Source organism: Gopherus flavomarginatus, chromosome 2 (genome assembly GCF_025201925.1).
Source record: "Gopherus flavomarginatus isolate rGopFla2 chromosome 2, rGopFla2.mat.asm, whole genome shotgun sequence".
Taxonomy (NCBI): domain Eukaryota; kingdom Metazoa; phylum Chordata; order Testudines; family Testudinidae; genus Gopherus; species Gopherus flavomarginatus.
Window position 1 is genome coordinate 39,344,440 of NC_066618.1, and position 17,020 is coordinate 39,361,459.

Sequence of the window (17,020 nt, forward strand, 5' to 3'; positions counted from 1 at the left end):
TAGCCTCCAGTAACTAAAGGGTCTGGACTTCCCTGGACTTGCCCTCTTGAAGCCCTCTGCTGCAGCCACAGGAGACTGTGCGCTCAGCTGTCTCCTGGTCTCAGGCTTCCTCATGGAGTTGGGCTCTTCAGTGATATCCTCCAGTGGGAATCAGACCCAATCATCAGCTGCTGTCCTGGGTCAGCTGATTCCCTGCACCTGCCTGCTGAGCTTCCCTCCAGAACAGTGCCAGTTGCTCCCTGTCCCCCACCTCAGCCCTTGAAGTGGCAGACTCCCCTGTTACACTCCCTTTCACAGATGATGTACTAAGAGAAGTCATTATTATTTGTATTACAGTAATGACTAGGGCTCCATTGTGCTAGGTCCTATGCAGCTACATAAAAATAGATAGTCCCTGCCTTGAGGAGCTTGCACTCTGAATAGCAAACAAAGAATAAGAAAGACTAACAAATTTATTTGAGCATAAGCGTTTGTGGGCTACAGCCCACTTCATCAGATGCATAGAATGAAACATATAGTAAGAAAGCTTATACTCAAATAAATTTGTTAGTCTCTAAGGTTCCACAAGTATTCCTGTTCTTTTTCCAAGTATACTGACTCCAGTTTCTATTTTCCATACTTACTAGACCAAATAAATGAACATCAACTCTTAACTGCACACTATAACTATTATGGGCCACATTTGAACTCACGGAAAAGTTTTCTATCTTAACTCAAACTCCAGTAAAAATGTTTATAATTATATACTATACATATAGAACAAAATTTATTTGGAATGTGGAGTACCTGTGCAAGGTCCCTGCATGCTACTTGGGGTGGGGAGAAGGACCATGAATGAAGTTGCCACGTAGTGCCCCCTTACATGCCATAGAAAGCTCCTCTTTTAATCTGCACAGGGTAGCACAAATGGCCAGCCAGTCACTGGTGTGCAGGAGCTATGGCTGTTCCAGTCCTTAGGTTGATATGAGAGAGTGGGGGAACCTCTCATTGTTCCTGGGATGAGGAGTTAATTTCCCCCCGTCTGTACTCCCTATTTTTTTAATTTAATTTTTTTCACCCTCCACCCCCTTGTTTTTTCCTCAGTCTCTCTCCTCCTTGTCCCTGCCCAACCTATTCAGTTTTTCAGAAAGAAACTGTTTAAACATACCACAGAACCTGTTTTAAAGAGTTTATTCTTTTGGAGTTCATCAACCGAAGTAATGTTTTAATTCTGACAGTATTTTATTCCTTTACATTTCAGGGAGAATGTGTTGCTTGTCTCAGGGAGTGATGTGTTTTTCACTCTGGCAAGTAGGTTCAGTTCTTGGGCCAGTGAGTGTTAGGTACATTTTTCAGTCTGTGTGAGTCTGTAGATTTATGCATGCATACACACACATATGCAAGGTGTTATTGAGCCAAAAATATAGATTTCAGAATTGATTAGACCACCACTTACTGACAACTACTCATGTCCTGGCACTAGGAAGAAATGTTCCTGAAGGCATGTTGTTGAATTAATGTATATTTGTCTGTTTTGGGGGTAGAGAGTGAAAACTCGGAAGTGAGCTTTACAAAAAGGAGCAAGCATATTAATGAGAATCAAAAGATCTGGGTTCCATTTCTGGTTCTGCCATTCTTTCTCTGTGTGACTGTGACAGTCACTTAACCGCTGGGTGCCTCAGTTTCCCCATGTTTTGTATATAATTAACTGTGTCCAGTTTTCATGTCTGGTCTGAGATTTTTATATAATTCACATACATTCCATATATTTTCTCTGAAACTTCAGTGCTGATTAGTTGTAAGTCTAGATCAAATATAAAAGCATATGTTTGCTGCTTTACTGACATTTATCTTCATGTGTTAGGAATAGGTAGGATAACTCACAAGTGGAATAAACATAATGGAGTTATTCTGAATGCTCTCATTCACAAACATAAATGTCATGACTGAGATAAGACATCATATAGCCTGTAGAAGCCAAATATATGTGAAGCTGTTATGTGCTATTTTGTCTGGTATCAAACAGCTACTAGCTGTTGCTGATTGTTAATAAAAGAACACTTAAAGATTTAATATATAACAAAAGTAAAAAAAATTGCTTTTTGTTTCAGAAGTTTTTTAGAGTGCTGTTTATATAACATATTTGTTGCTGTGGTTGAATACGATAGTGATAACTGACTAAGATTGTGAATTGCTGACCTCTAGTGTTCTGTAGACTTTGTTGGAGAATGTAGGTATTTTTAATATTGTATTTTGGCATCTTTTTTCAACTCAAAAAATCTGGGAAAAACGAATTATCTAGCAGAATTTAAAAAAATATTATTCGTGGGAATAACCAGAGTAATAAATAATTAGACATGGTCCAGTTGGTGCACGTCAATTACATATGATAATGCATTGAAGATGGCATATTCCTGATATCAGTGATTACTTTTAAAGATAGTATCTAACATTGTTTTATGAATTTAAAATTCATGCTTCTGACATGCTTGGCTTCAGAGACAAAAACAGAAGCAAACCAACATTCTGTACTATGCTTCTGGCTTGCATCACAAGACTCTGCTGTGAGAAAGTTGCCATTGCGTGTTCTGTGCTTTCGTAATGATGCTTAGAAAATGCTAGTTTTGAATGGTAGTGAAAACACAGGAGAAATAACAAGAAATTTTAAAACAGTATGTGACATAGAAATCTTAAGTAGCAATGAATAAACAAATTGTTGTTTTCATATTCTTGTATTCTCCAATGAAAATTAATTACTGCCTCTTATTGAGTGTCTCAGTGTTCCATTGTTTGTTTCTCCACTGAACGCAGTGTGCAAAACTCCAGAAAACTGAAAATATGTAGATAATTTTGCTTTTTGGATCAAGAAGTGAATAGTAAGTGACAGGTTTTTTTTTTTTTACTGACCTTGCTTGCCTCATTCAAGGCTTCCTTCAATTTAACTCTCAAGTACATTACAATGATTCATGGATTATATCCACTAATCTGAAATATAAAGTGATTTGAAAATAAATGTGTATTCTTAAATTACTCTATAAGACTTATCTAGGTCTTTTCCAGTAAAATGTTCTTTTGTACTACTTTATTTCAAAGTAAAACAAAATGATTTGTTTAGTTACTATGTGATTCTCTTTGAAATAATTTCTACACTTTTTTTTCTTTCTAGGCAAAGTACAAAGGATCTGCTAAAAAAGACCTTTCCAATTCTCTGTATAAGCAGATGCCAGCCACAATTGACAGTGTGTTTGCAAGAGAAGTTACACAGCTTCAGAGCAAGGTAAAGTTTAAAAAACAATTATTTTTAGATTTTACAGATTAATTATGCAACAGAACACTACTAACCCCAATAGCTTTAAACAGATATTTTATTACATATATGATTCACAGGGTCCATTTCTCAGCTAGTGTACATTGGCATAGCTCCATTGACTTTAATGGCAGTACGGCATTTTACACCAGCTGAAGATCTGGCTCATTATGTTTAGTAAATAGCATTTGAAAAATCAGTAAGTCATTCATCAGTGCGTACATTAATTATTTCATAAGATGTTTCTGCATAATATATGTAAAAGAAGATAAATCAAAATTATGTTGCAATCTGCATGATCCAAGTGTCATATTGGTGTTGTCAGATTTTTATCAACTACTTGCTGATAAACTCACAGCCTAAACATATAGTGGTCTGATTTTCAGCGGCGCTGAGAACCCACAGCTCCTATTGATTTCAGTTGAAATTGTGAATGTTTGGTACTTTTGAAAATTAGGCTATACATTTTCAGTGTTATTCATCAGATTCCTACCAGTTTGAGATAGAAGGCCTGATTTCATTATTTACTCCATATTTTTTTTTTGCCAAAACTCAATTGTTTCCTGCAGTATATTTTTAGTGCTTTCTCCTGTCCAGTTATGTCACTGAGAGTAGAAAGCCACACATTTTTCTTGATGGAATTCCACAAGTCTAAATAGCAAAAAGTTGGTTTTGAACTCATGCATTAAATCAGGGGTTCTCAAACTGGGGGTCGGGACCCCTCAGGGGTTTGTGAGTTTATTACATGGGGGGTCATGAGCTGTCAGCCTCCACCCCATACTCCATTTTGCCTCCAGCATTTATAATGGTGTTAAATATATTAAAAAGTGTTTTTAATTTATAAGGGGGCATCGCACTCAGAGGCTTGCTATGTGAAAGAGGTCACCAGTAAAAAAAGTTTGAGAATCACTGCATTAAATGGATATGTTGAACTAATATTGTCTACCCACCAGGTATTTGCACATTTTAGGTATTTCTTCCCTGCTCTCCTTTCTATCTTAAACATGTTTTTGAGACTCTTTAGAGACCTACTAGACCAGCAAAAGCAAAAAGCATATGAAACATGATGCAGCCTTCAAATACCTGAAGGCAGGTTCCAAAGAGGATGGAGCTCGGCTGTTCTCAGTGATAGCAGATGACAGAACAAGAAGCAGTGGTCTCAAGTTGCAGTGGGAGGTCTAGGTTGGATATTAGGAGAGTGGTGAAGCACTGGAATGGGTTACCTAGGGAGGTGGTGGAATCTCCTTCCTTAGAGGTTTTTAAGGCCCAGCTTGACAAAGCCCTGGCTGGGATGATTTAGTTGGTGTTGATCCTGCTTTGAGCAGGGGGTTGAACTAGATGACCTCCTGAGATCTCTTCCAACCCTGAGATTCTGTGAGTCTATGAAGCAAAACCACACTACCTATTCCATATTACATACAATAAGTCAATCATTAAACTTGCTGATGTTCTATGGAAGTACTTTAAAGACTGTAACCATTCCTTTTGCAAATAAAAGAAAATGTTTATAGTAAAAGGAAACACTGAAATCTGAAATTAGATGGAGAAAATAGGTTTTGCTTTGTAAACTTAATTATCAAGTCAGCATTGAAAACTCCACAATGGTGGCAATATATCAGTCATGCCTGTAATAAGCAAATGTATTAATGCGAATTATATTTTACCTCTAGTAGTTTGAAACAGAATACTTAGTGCAGTAAGTTAATTCAGACCAGTAACTAAAATGACATCAACATGACATGTCATTATAACATGATTGATTATAAGACCAAGTAGTGTTGTTGTAGTCATGTTGGTCCCAGGATATTAGAGACACAAGGTGGGTGAGATAATATCTTTTATTGAATCCAACTTCTGTTGGTGAGAAAGACAAGCCTTTGAGCTTACACAGAAGATATTACCTCACTCACCTTATCTCTCTGATTATAGTAGCAGTTGAAATAAATTATAGATTGTAATAGTGATAAAGTAACAAAATTGTATAATGCTTTTAAAACACTTGGTTCCATTTTTAAAGCGTCAGTTAACTAGTTTGCCATGGAACTCGCTCCTGGATCCATTCCAAATGAGAATATTGTACACTAATTATGTTTTCATATTTCATGTATGAAATCATGTTCTCTTACACACCAGTGACATTAAGGAAAAGATCTGAGACGAAAAATAAAAACATTTGAGTCAAGAAAAAAAATTACTAAAAAATGAATAGGGCTGCCCTTTTCGGATGACATTTATTGAAGTTTTTGCCCAGCCACCCAATATTCCTAAAGAAATAGATATGCAATACAGTAGGTGCCATGCTATATCACCAGTGCTTCCTTTGAAGTTTATAACATTCCCTTTTAAGTGTACACACATTATAAATCATAACAGACCATAAAATTGAAGACTTCTGATACATTTTTCCAGCTTGTGGTGTAAATCAACCCATCCTATAGAAAAACTTGAGAAAGTGGTAAAATAATTTAAATAAAGTTTCATCTCAGAGTTTTCAAGACATTATCCCCAAAAGGAGAAGAGGAGGAGAGTGGTTACTTTGCTACAGAGCTGAATTTAAAATTGCTTTGAAGGAACTACTGAGGGATTCTTTCCTGGAAAATCTTCTTTACAGTATCCAAATCTAATCTATATTGTGTCTATCACTGTGATATCTAAGAAGCAAATACAAAGATTTTAAGCTTCAGTTCAGTGATGGTAGGATGATATTTGCTGCTCCTCCATCAGTGGGGTTATAGTTTAGTAGGTTGTCATTTTCTTCAAGGGACAATCTAAGATGGGGAATGGGAGGGAGGTTTCACTGACTGTTGTGTTACCATTTGTCTTGTGGAAGGACTATTACAAACAGGGCGGAAAATCCATGCTCTCTTTCTGGAGGAGTTGATTATTGGACCATGACAGAAGGTTGATTATAAATTTTACACAATTTAAATGCTGCCAGTGATAATTACGATCATTTGTCCAGCATTTTGAGTGGGCCAGAGACTACTTGGGGAAGTTGCATGGAAAATTCCTTGGTTTCAGACAGGACAGTGGCACAAGAGAGGCCACTCCCCACCTATAATCACCTTCCCCTGAACTCTGTGGGGGAAAGCCTGGCTCAACTGAAGTCACTGACAAAACTCCTATTGACTTTAGGGGGCCAGATTTCACCCTGTAGAGTTCCAGCCACATAATATTCATATGGAGGGGGTTCTACTATACTCAAGAGAAGGCATGATTATATGTTCTGCTATGCTTCCTGTGCTTGCTGATCAGTTTTGGCTGTATTTATACTTTTGCTTCCCTATGTGATTTACAGTGGAGGCACAAATGTGACCAGCTTTGTTAGCTTTTATAATAACCCTTTTTACTCTTTGTTTCTCAATACTTGGAGAATGGAAATCCATTCTTGCAAAATTTTAGAATTTTTGAAAATTTTTCCTTCCTGAATTGGAAAAAAAAGTAAAAAAATGTGAAATTTTAATGGGAAGGGATTTCCAGAAAATTTTCATTTGGGGGGAGATGAAACAGAATGTTTTGGCTTGTTGGGTGTCCATTTAGAAGGTTCTTATTAATATTACTTTCTCCCTACAGGCAGAAAGTGGAATTGAGATGAGCCTTCCAGGCGAGCAACCAGGGAGCCATCATTTTGACTTTCCCATTGGAAAAATAGACATTTTCTAGCAAAATGGAATTTTCCTACAGAACATTTTTATTTTATAAAAATGGCATTTTCCACTGGAAAATTCCCAATGAACTCTAGTTTTGTGCCTTTTCTTTTTCAACTCTGAAAAACAATTCTGAGGCCCCCCAACATTATTTTAAGAAGGTACCACACACAGATAAAGCATTTCAAATGGCGAGAGGAAGGAAATTATATAAGGAACATGATAAAAGATTGTACACATTCCATCACTTTGTTTCTACCATGAGAAAAAATTGCTCTGGTTATTCCTTATCCAAAGCAATTTGAAGATTAGAGCATGTCAGCAGACAGTTTAATTTTCTTCTTTTGAGCAGTTGTTACAGCATCTGAAGCAGTTAATATATATGAATGTTTGACAATATTTTCTGCTTGTTTATGGTGATGATGATGATGAATCAAGTGAATTTTAAGTCCCATGTTCGACTTCCAGAAGAGTCATAGATCATTGACTTAATTTCTTTCTAATAAACAGAGCCCTCCTGTTACTTTAAGATGTACTGTAAGTGGTTTCTTTAGCTTTACTGCACTATTGTAATGTAATTTATTGAGACCAAAACTAGCATCCAAGTTTGTAAAAGTTACCCTTCAATTTTATGATTGGTACCCATATTACACAATGTTAAATTGTCACGTATGATTCTTAATGCTTCTGTTATGGTGAAGTATGTTGTGTCCATAATTTCCTCTCTGCTTGAAAAGCAGCAAATATTAATAGCCCAGCTGGCTATTAGTTATAATTCTGTATTCAAAAGCATATCTGGTAACATAATTCTTTCATGTACATATTACATGCAATTTTCTCTACTACTGCATGCATATTTTGTATATATTCCTAGATCGAAAATAGAAAACCCAACAACAACAAAAAACCAAAAACAATAACACTAGATTAAATTGGAGTTAAGGTTGAAGGTTCATATCAGTAACTTAATGATAAATGTAAAGGTAAAAATTATTTTAAAATGTTGTAATTATACAAAAACAAACATTAGTAACTCAGGAAATTCAGAATTAAGGTTAAACTTGAAAGAAAACTAAATATGCTAAGTATGGAAATGCATAGTCAAGGTACCAAAACAATCTTGACTCTGTTCTATATTGACACCATGGTTGGAGAGGAGAGAGAGCTAAGACTTATTTTATCCATACAAATCAGTTTAATCTCTGGCACAAACACTAAAATGCATTCATCATAATGTATTGTTATTGCATAGGGCAGAGTTAAGGCTGTTTGAGGGACCTGTAATCTTTAATCTTTCTGTGGATAGTTCTCTGAAGATGTCCGTGCAGTGACAGTCAAAAAAGCAAACACGATGTTAGGAATCATTAAAAAGGGGATAGAGAATAATACGGAGAATATCTTATTGCCCTTATATAAATCCATGATACACCCACATCTTCAGAGAAGGGCAACTAAAATGATTTGGGGTTTGGAATGGGTCCCATATGAGGAGAGATTAAAGAGGCTAGGACTTTTCAGACTGGAAAAGAGGAGACTAAGGGGGGAGATGACTGTAATAACCTTAGTCCCAGATTTGGACCTTAGCGTCCAAAATATGGGGGTTAGCATGAAAACCTCCAAGCTTAGTTACCAGCTTGGACCTGGTACCTGCTGCCACCACCCAAAAAATTAGAGTGTTTTGGGGCACTCTGGTCCCCCTGAAAAAACCTTCCCTGGGACCCCAAGACCCAAATCCCTTGAGTCTCACAACAAAGGGAAATAATCCTTTTTCCCTTCCCCCCTCCAGGTGCTCCTGGAGAGATACACAGACACAAGCTCTGTGAACCCAAACAGAGTGAATCTCCCTCTCTGTTCCCAATCCTGGAAACAAAAAGTACTTTCCTATTCCCCCAGAGGGAATGCAAGGTCAGGCTAGCAATCCAACACACAAATCTCCCCTTGCTTTCTTCCTCCCACCAATTCCCTGGTGAGTACAGACTCAATTTCCCTGAAGTAAAGAAAAACTCCAACAGGTCTTAAAAGAAAGCTTTATATAACAAGAAAGAAAAATAAGTACAAATGTTCTCTCTGTATTAGATGATACAACACAGGGTCAATTGCTTAAAAGAATATTGAATAAACAGCCTTATTCAAAAAGAATACAAATCAAAGCACTCCAGCACTTATATTCATGCAAATACCAAAGAAAAGAAACCATAGAACTTACTATCTGATCTCTTTGTCCTTACACTTAGAAACAGAAGACTAGAAAGTAGAACTACTTCTCCAAAGCTCAGAGCAAGCAGGCAGCCAGAAACAAAGACCTTAGACACTCAAATCCCTCCACCCAAAGTTGAAAAAATCCGGTTTCCTGATTGGTCCTCTGGTCAGGTGCTTCAGGTGAAAGAGACATTAACCCTTAGCTATCTGTTTATGACAATGACAGAGGTACATAAAATCATGACTGGTATGGAGAAAGTGAATAAGGAAAAGTTATTTACTTGTTCCCATAATATAAGAACTAGGGGCCACCAAATGAAATTAATGGGCAACAGGTTTAAAACAAATAAAAGGAAGTTCTTCTTCACACAGCGCACAGTCAACCTGTGGAACTCCTTGCCTGAGGAGGTTGTGAAGGCTAGGGCTATAACAGGGTTTAAAATAGAACTAGATAAATTAATGGAGGTTAAGTCCATTAATGGCTATTAGCCAGGATGGGTAAAGGAATGGTGTCCCTAGTCTCTGTTTGTCAGAGGGTGGAGATGGATGGCAGGAGAGAGTTCACTTGATCATTTTGTGTTAGGTTCACTCCCTCTGGGGCACTTGGCATTGGCCACTGTTGGCAGACAGGATACTGGGCTGGATGCACCTTTGGTCTGACCCAGTAAGGCCATTCTTATGTACAGCACATTTATTGTGCTATATACTAATGTTTAAAAATAAATACTAATATGCCACAGCATGGAAAATTTATATAAAACAAGAAGAAATTTAAAAACACAGGATAACTTATATTGGTGAAATTACCGTTTCTAGAACTCTTCCAAACTTGATTATCCATATTATGGGAAATAGCTTATGGATATATGATCTCTTTGCACTCCAGGTGGGTAGATTACATTAGATGAACTTTTGACTTGTTCCAATGAAAAATAATTCTGTGATTCTACACCTTGCAAAATAAAGTATTACATTATTACAGAATGAAGTTAAATGGAGAACACTGAGAAAGGAGATTATAAAGAACACAGCTGTCGAGTTGCAAGCCAACTACACTTCCACTGAGCTACTGAAAAAGCTTTGTTTTCACAAAAATAACTGGATACTTTAGTGCATTTAACATACAGTTCCTCACATTGGTAGCTTTGGAGCTACAGCCAACATTTCAGTATAAAAAATTAAATGTTGAACCAGCAAAGTGGATGGTACAAAGTGGATGATCCTATTTTGGAAGCAATCTTGGGACCTATTTTTCATACTTCTAGAGTTGGAAACATCATGAAAGTGACTCCCTGTGAGGGAGGGGTAGAGAGAAAATATTTCTGTATAGCATATTTTATACCTTTTGATAGCAGATTACAAAAGTAGAGTGCTACTATAATCTTGTTAGGGGCTACTTGCTCTGCCGCAAAATGTAATAGACAATATAACAAGATAGTGGTTCAGATTTTCGTTTTGCTATAAATTTTATCTGTTTTTTTATTGTTGTTTTCTAAGTGCAAAGCCATCTTTGGTTTTACTTCCTATAGAAATATGGCACATTTCATGTTTTCTGTGTTTTGGATTTGCATTAATATAGTAGTATTACAAAAAAGCTACTTTTCACATTTATCTTTGATCTGTGGATCTTCTTGTTACACTATATAGCCAGTGTGGGTCCTTTATATCCCCTTGGGTGCTTGATCTGTGGCTCTCCTATAGAATCCTGGTGCCCTGCAAATAGCCAAGATAGGATATTTCCACAGATTTCCAATATCATATATTTAAATAGTCCAGGCAATGTTCTCAGGTGCTATTTTCTCAAGAATGTTAGGGTATTATTTCTTTGTATTGAGGATTTTAGTTTCAAATCATCCTTTTCCTGATCAACTTTCAACCTTATTGTTTTAGTATTTGCTGTTTTTTCATGGATTATTTTAGTGCTTGCTCCAGAGAGCTGTTTGAAAACACATCTCTTTGATGGTTGTTTCCTCTTCAGGCATCAAAACCTGGTACATTTTCTAAATGTAAGCATAAAAGCTTATGTTAATGATAGGTATAATGTAGGCTTTTCACATGTTTGGTGGGTGTGTATGTATATAAACACACGCACTACTATGGAAGCTGTAGGATTGCTTGTTTTGGCTTAATTTCTACTACAAAATTAAGCAAACTAGTTCATAAATTCAAGGTAATGTCATTTTCCTTCAAAATAGTGATTAGTAAATTTAAGTATTATCCTTTTAAAATGATACCTGCTATTATATCTCTCTTTATCTATATTGCTTGTTAAGGTACTCTACAAACAGAAACATGATGCTGAAAAAGGGACATCAGATTATGCACATATGATAGAGCCCCCAGATGTTAAGCATGCTATGGAAGTCAATAAACACCAGAGTAATGTAAGTACTCTTTTCTCTTAATTTATTACATTGTTTCAGTAGTGGTCGTGTCTGTTTATTCTATATAAAATGTTCATGTTATATTTCAGTGTTCTATGTGGTTTTATTTAGCTTTCAAAATCTATCTATCTATCTGTCTATTTTTACATAAAATATGTAAATTAAAGTAAAAATAGTATTTAAAAATCACTAGGAGCATAACCCTTGTGTGTGTGCATGTGTGTAGGTTAAGCATCAAAGGATTTTTCAGTACCTATTTTTATGCTAGATGATAGAGAAGGAGTTATCTATTATGCCATTAGTTTTTAAATTTGTTTTAAAGAAAAGTTCCCTGAATTTATATTTGCATATTTTATTCTTTAAAACAGCGTATAACTATTTATGCAAAACACAGAATGGCTTCAATGTCTTTGACTGTCAATTTGCATACACCTCTGTGAAAGTTTTGTTGTTTTTAGAGTGGGTAGAAAAATAATATTTTTGTCCTGATCTTGTGAACACTTATGCACATATTCACAGGAGTAACCCTAAAGAGTTCAATTGAACAATTCTTGAGCATATTTGCAGAATATGGACATGTGGGTGCAATTTTGCAACAGTGTAATAGATGGTAAAATTATTAATTTTTCAGTAGACTACATTAGAGTCACTAAGGAGTAGAATTTGTCCCATAATTTTTTCAAAAATAAGTTTCCATTGCTGTTTTACAAATACATTTATGGAAGAGTTGTTTAAAAATCTAATATATTTTATAGATGCTTTGTTAGCTTTTTACATTTCTCTCAGCGTAGATAATAAAATAGCATTGACATCTTATTTAAGTTTTTGACTGTATAAACTTGGTTTCAGTTTCGTGTTCTCATACACTAGTTCGATGCTGCATTTTTGTTGTTGCAAATGCTAGAGAAATATTTATTTTGATTGAAAACATAAATACAAAAAACAGTTTCAAGGACAAAATTCTGTTGGCATTAGGTTTTGCAAAAGCTTTATTTATACCAAACCTGAATTTTAGGCAAAATTTGATTAGAATAATTAGGCCCCTTTAAGTGAATGTGAAAATGATGAGATAAACCAAAAAGTAAGGACATTTAAAGGTAAGGCTCAGTTGGTTTGTTGTGTCTAGGTACTGGAGTCGTGTCAGGTCAGCATGAGGTATTATGCCCTTTCTGCTTTTTAAACAAAGCTGTCATGCTTTTTAAAAAGATCTGCTCTAGGAATTATTATGGGGAAGTTGCAAGGCCTGTGATATACAGGTCAGATTAGATGATCACAATGGTTCCTTCTGGCCATGGAATCTATGAATATGTTTGTTACATACCTTAGGAAAAATTAAGTTAAGGCCTTAACTTTGAATGGCCTTTTTTATAAATTTGTGCTGGCATTTTAACAATAGCTTAATTAACGCTGTCTGCTTCAAAATGTAACACAACCCTTAGGCTAATTCCCAGATGTTTAAAACCTTGAGCGCTGGTCAGCTACTAAGAGGCTGTTGGGAGATTTCAGGGGGGCATTATGCTGGGAAGAGGAAGGATTTCTACTGCTGGAACATATGTGTGAGCTGCAACTCCCAAGAGTAACTCTCAACCCACCGTGCTTTTCCCTCTTGCTTGCAACCTGCCAAGCTGTGCCTCTTCTTGCTTTTGGAAATCATCAGGATGTCAGATGAAGAGAGGGTATGAAATGGGGGACATAGTTTGAGAGAAGATGCCTGTGGCTCTGGAAATGAACTTGCAGCATAAAACTCTCTGGCCATGGGGATGGGGGTTCTTTCCAGTCCTCAGTAAGAATGGTGAAAGGAGTATTGGGGATGTGTGAGGGTTTTATTGTGGCTAGGGAAAGAAACAAGAGTGAGAAAAGAGATGGGACCCATAGTATGTGAGGAGTTGAGAAGTACAGGAGAGGGGCTTTAGGGTCAAAAACTATCATCATCTGTACTTGACTATTCTTTTAATTTTAATTATAATTTGTAAATCCACAATCCAGAACAGATCCCCTTTTGTCCCACAGCTGTGCATACTCCTGTTAACAGCATTAATGAGGGCAGTGTGCAGATGGGGAAGTAAATAAAAAGCAGTCGTGCTGTCTCCATTGACACTATAAACACAGCACAGTAGAAAGTTTGTTAAATAAAGGAGAACAAACACAGAGGAGAAAGATGTTTTGTTATGATACTGGTTAACAGAATATTAAAAATAATGGAAAATGTGTATATGGGGGGAATTCAGCCTGAACAAACTAATAAACCAGCTTGTTGCATCCAGTTCACTGTTTTTTTCTCATTTGCTGATACAGAACTAAGATGTGGTGGAGATAAATTTTTATTGCCAGTGAAAAATCTGGTATGTAACACCAGTTATTGTTACACACCTACCGTGTGTAATTACTTGGACACCGTACTGAATATTTGCTTGGGGATTTCTCATTTTGTGAATAAAGGTTTAATTAAGAACCACATGAGGCTTCACGTTCAGCTCTGAATATGGAAGTTTGTTAATGGACATATTAAGGATTCCAAATATGAAGCATCTGTCTCTTGGAACTTAGACTGTTTGTAGAATCGTTGCTTTGAGGAGAGTGTGATGTTAGAGGGAAATTCTTGCAGGAGTAGGAAGACAAAGCTCTTTTATCCACCACTCAGTACAGTATACCTAAGGGAGTAGAATGTATGTTTACTTACAATGGTCTGCCAACTCCATTCAACCTTTACATGCAGGGTTTACATCTAATAGGATTAGGATGTGTTTAAGACTATTTACTCAGTTTTAAAATAAGACTGACATTTATACTCAGCTGTGTGAAATATGCAATTTCCTTTAAAAATGAAGATTGGATTCCATTTACAATACATTTATGCTGACAATTTGAAACTGTGATGTGCTGTAGGCCTTCACACCACTTTGAATAACATTAACACCCTGCTCAAGTGTGGGTTGAAGCTGCATAATAGAGAAATACTGTAAAATCTCCTGAACAATGTGATCATCTGTAAAGCGAAACATTTTCACCTTTTTAGTACTTCTACCAAAGAAAATCACTCTCCAAAGCATAACGGACATTTTTAGCTGTAGGAAATAGGCTTGCAATATTATTCTAAGCACTGTTCAGTGTTGGAATGAAAGTATGTTTGTTTAACGCAGACTATTTCTCTATAAATTGTGTTTCTATTACATGCAAATTTGTGTGAAATGACATTAACAGTCTGACTTCAACACACAAATGCCGTGCAATTTGGCGAGAGACTGCCAATCCATCCTGTGTATACATTATGATTGTGTGTGGTGCTATCCTTTTATCTAATCCAAAATTTTCCAAACCCTGGAGCATAGTTTTTGCTAGTGGTCTGTAGCGATCTGGTGGGTCACATGGTGCAGGGGCTCCCTGTTTCAAGTTGAGAAAAACTGAACAGATGGGAGGGAGAGAAGAAATGAAAAGCAAAAGAAGACAACACAATTAACTTTTTTAAAAAAGAAGAAAATCCTTGTTCCAGTTAGGTAACTGTAGTTGCCATAGGGCAATAAGATGCAACTGGTAAGATGTGGGTGGCAGTGCAGTTACAGCTGAAGGAAGAGGTGATCCTCAGACAATCTATGAAGACATAGTTAATATTATGAAAAGTTTGTGGACCCTTGATCTAATCTACTGAATGCATTTATAGGGCTCTATCATTGTACAGTCTGTATATCAAAATAATACTTAGCACTTATACAGAGGTTTACCTATTCAGTTTGTTTTACAGTGTTAATTAATCTTTACAGCATCCCATTGTGAAATACATAAATGTCATACACATTTTACAAATAAGGAATCTGAGAGAGCCTTTCCCAGGGCCACACGAAGTAGATGACAGAGTTGAGACTAGAGACCAGGTCTCTTGACAGCTGGTTCCATGCTTATCCAACCAAGCAATGTTGTCTTTAAAGTGATAGTTACCAGTTTGGAAAACTCCTGGAATGTATGCAGGATTTATGCTGTCCAAATGGAGTCAGAGTTTTTAACATCCCCACTGACCAATTAAATGCACAATTTTCAGAAAAGCATGTTAACACATAGGAATGTATTTTTATCTTTTAAAATGCAAGTGCGTACACTGTCCACAAAAATAATTTCCAGGATAGAAATTATATATCCTTTGATACCTGATCATCAGAATGAAAATTAAGAGCATTTTTAAACACCATCATTTGTCCACCACCATTTTGGAAATTACTGTGTGGCAGGATTCTTGTTTTTCCTCTGCTGAAGGTCGCATTAAAGCTATGGATCCATTGGCATACTATGCTGCGTATATATTAGGAAAAGCACGCAGAGCTGTCTAACTTTCAGTTGACAGTAGTTGTCAACAGCAGCTCCCCAGACCACCCTCATCCAACTGGTGTTGAAAATGGTTTTACTGCTAGTGTAAATGGGACCAAATAGTTTTCAGCCCCATTACCAGACAGGATGATGGTGTCAGTTTGTAATGGTCCAGAAGTATTTTTGTTTCATCTACACAAGCAGGGAACCAGTTTTCAACACCATTTGAGGGGGGACCACGCAAGGCTGTTGTTGACAATGGTTTTCAGCAACTAGTCATTTCCCTTATGCAGATGGACTCCAGGGTGACAGCACTATAGTGCAGAGTCAAGAGGCTCAGACGGAGAGCCATTAGGGTCATTAAAGAGTGGAGTTATGGGCCATTTCAAAGTACCAAAATGATTAGTTCCCTTTAAGACTGAGGGTCAAATTCTGCCCTCAGATATGTGTGCACATATCTACACAAGTCCTATGTGTGCACAAGTCTTATTGACTTTTGAATGTGTATATCAGAGGTAGCAATAGTGGTTCACACTCTTTTTAAAATTCCATTTTGAACATGGGCCAGGGAGAGGGACATGATAAATAACTGCAGAAAGGCATCCGAATCCTTTAATACTCGGTCTCTTTTACTGAACTCTAAATGTAATATGAAAAATTAATCAGCTGATTGTTAGCCAATAACTCTGCATCCTATATGGCAACCTGTTTAAGTTGCATTCCCTAATGCATAGGAACCATAATGCAAGTGCGAGTTACAAAATCAAAGCTAAATCATCTCAAAGATGTAGATTGTAAGGACTGTAAGACAAATCCTCAGCTAGTGTAAAATGAGTGCTTCTAATGAGACTTTAGTGGACCTGTGCCTATTTACATGAGCCGACCCTATAAAATTAATCAACTAATTATGAGCTAGGGCTGAATATTTTCTGTGCTTTGCAAGTAATTCAGACTATTTAGATAAATCTGGAGAGGCAGAAAGACTTTAAATTCAGATTAGCAGTCAGTTCACTACATGTTTCTTTAAAAATATTCAGTGGATGAAGCCACTTTTTATAGCAATTTTATAAAATGATAGGCTAGTTTAAAATTAATAAAACAATATAAAGCTAACAAGAGTATGTGTGTATTAGTGAGAAATATTTTAACATACCTTTAATAACTGCAAAGATGAAATAAATGCAGATTTCCCCCTCTTGTTTCTATTG

General features: G+C 36.4%; 2 protein-coding genes across 9 annotated transcripts in view; both read left to right on the top strand.

Moving 5' to 3' along the window:
* LOC127044581 (LIM zinc-binding domain-containing Nebulette) overlaps nt 1–17,020 on the top strand; it is a 557,001-nt gene that overhangs the window by 317,078 nt on the left and 222,903 nt on the right. The gene's annotated exons all lie outside the window — the stretch shown is intronic.
* LOC127044546 (nebulette-like) overlaps nt 1–17,020 on the top strand; it is a 154,394-nt gene that overhangs the window by 95,214 nt on the left and 42,160 nt on the right. For all 5 annotated transcript variants that reach the window (XM_050939553.1, XM_050939555.1, XM_050939557.1 and 2 more), the window contains 2 exons: nt 3,146–3,256; nt 11,406–11,516. In XM_050939553.1, coding sequence (XP_050795510.1) covers nt 3,146–3,256; nt 11,406–11,516 — 222 coding nt within the window. The remainder of the gene's footprint in view (nt 1–3,145; nt 3,257–11,405; nt 11,517–17,020) is intronic.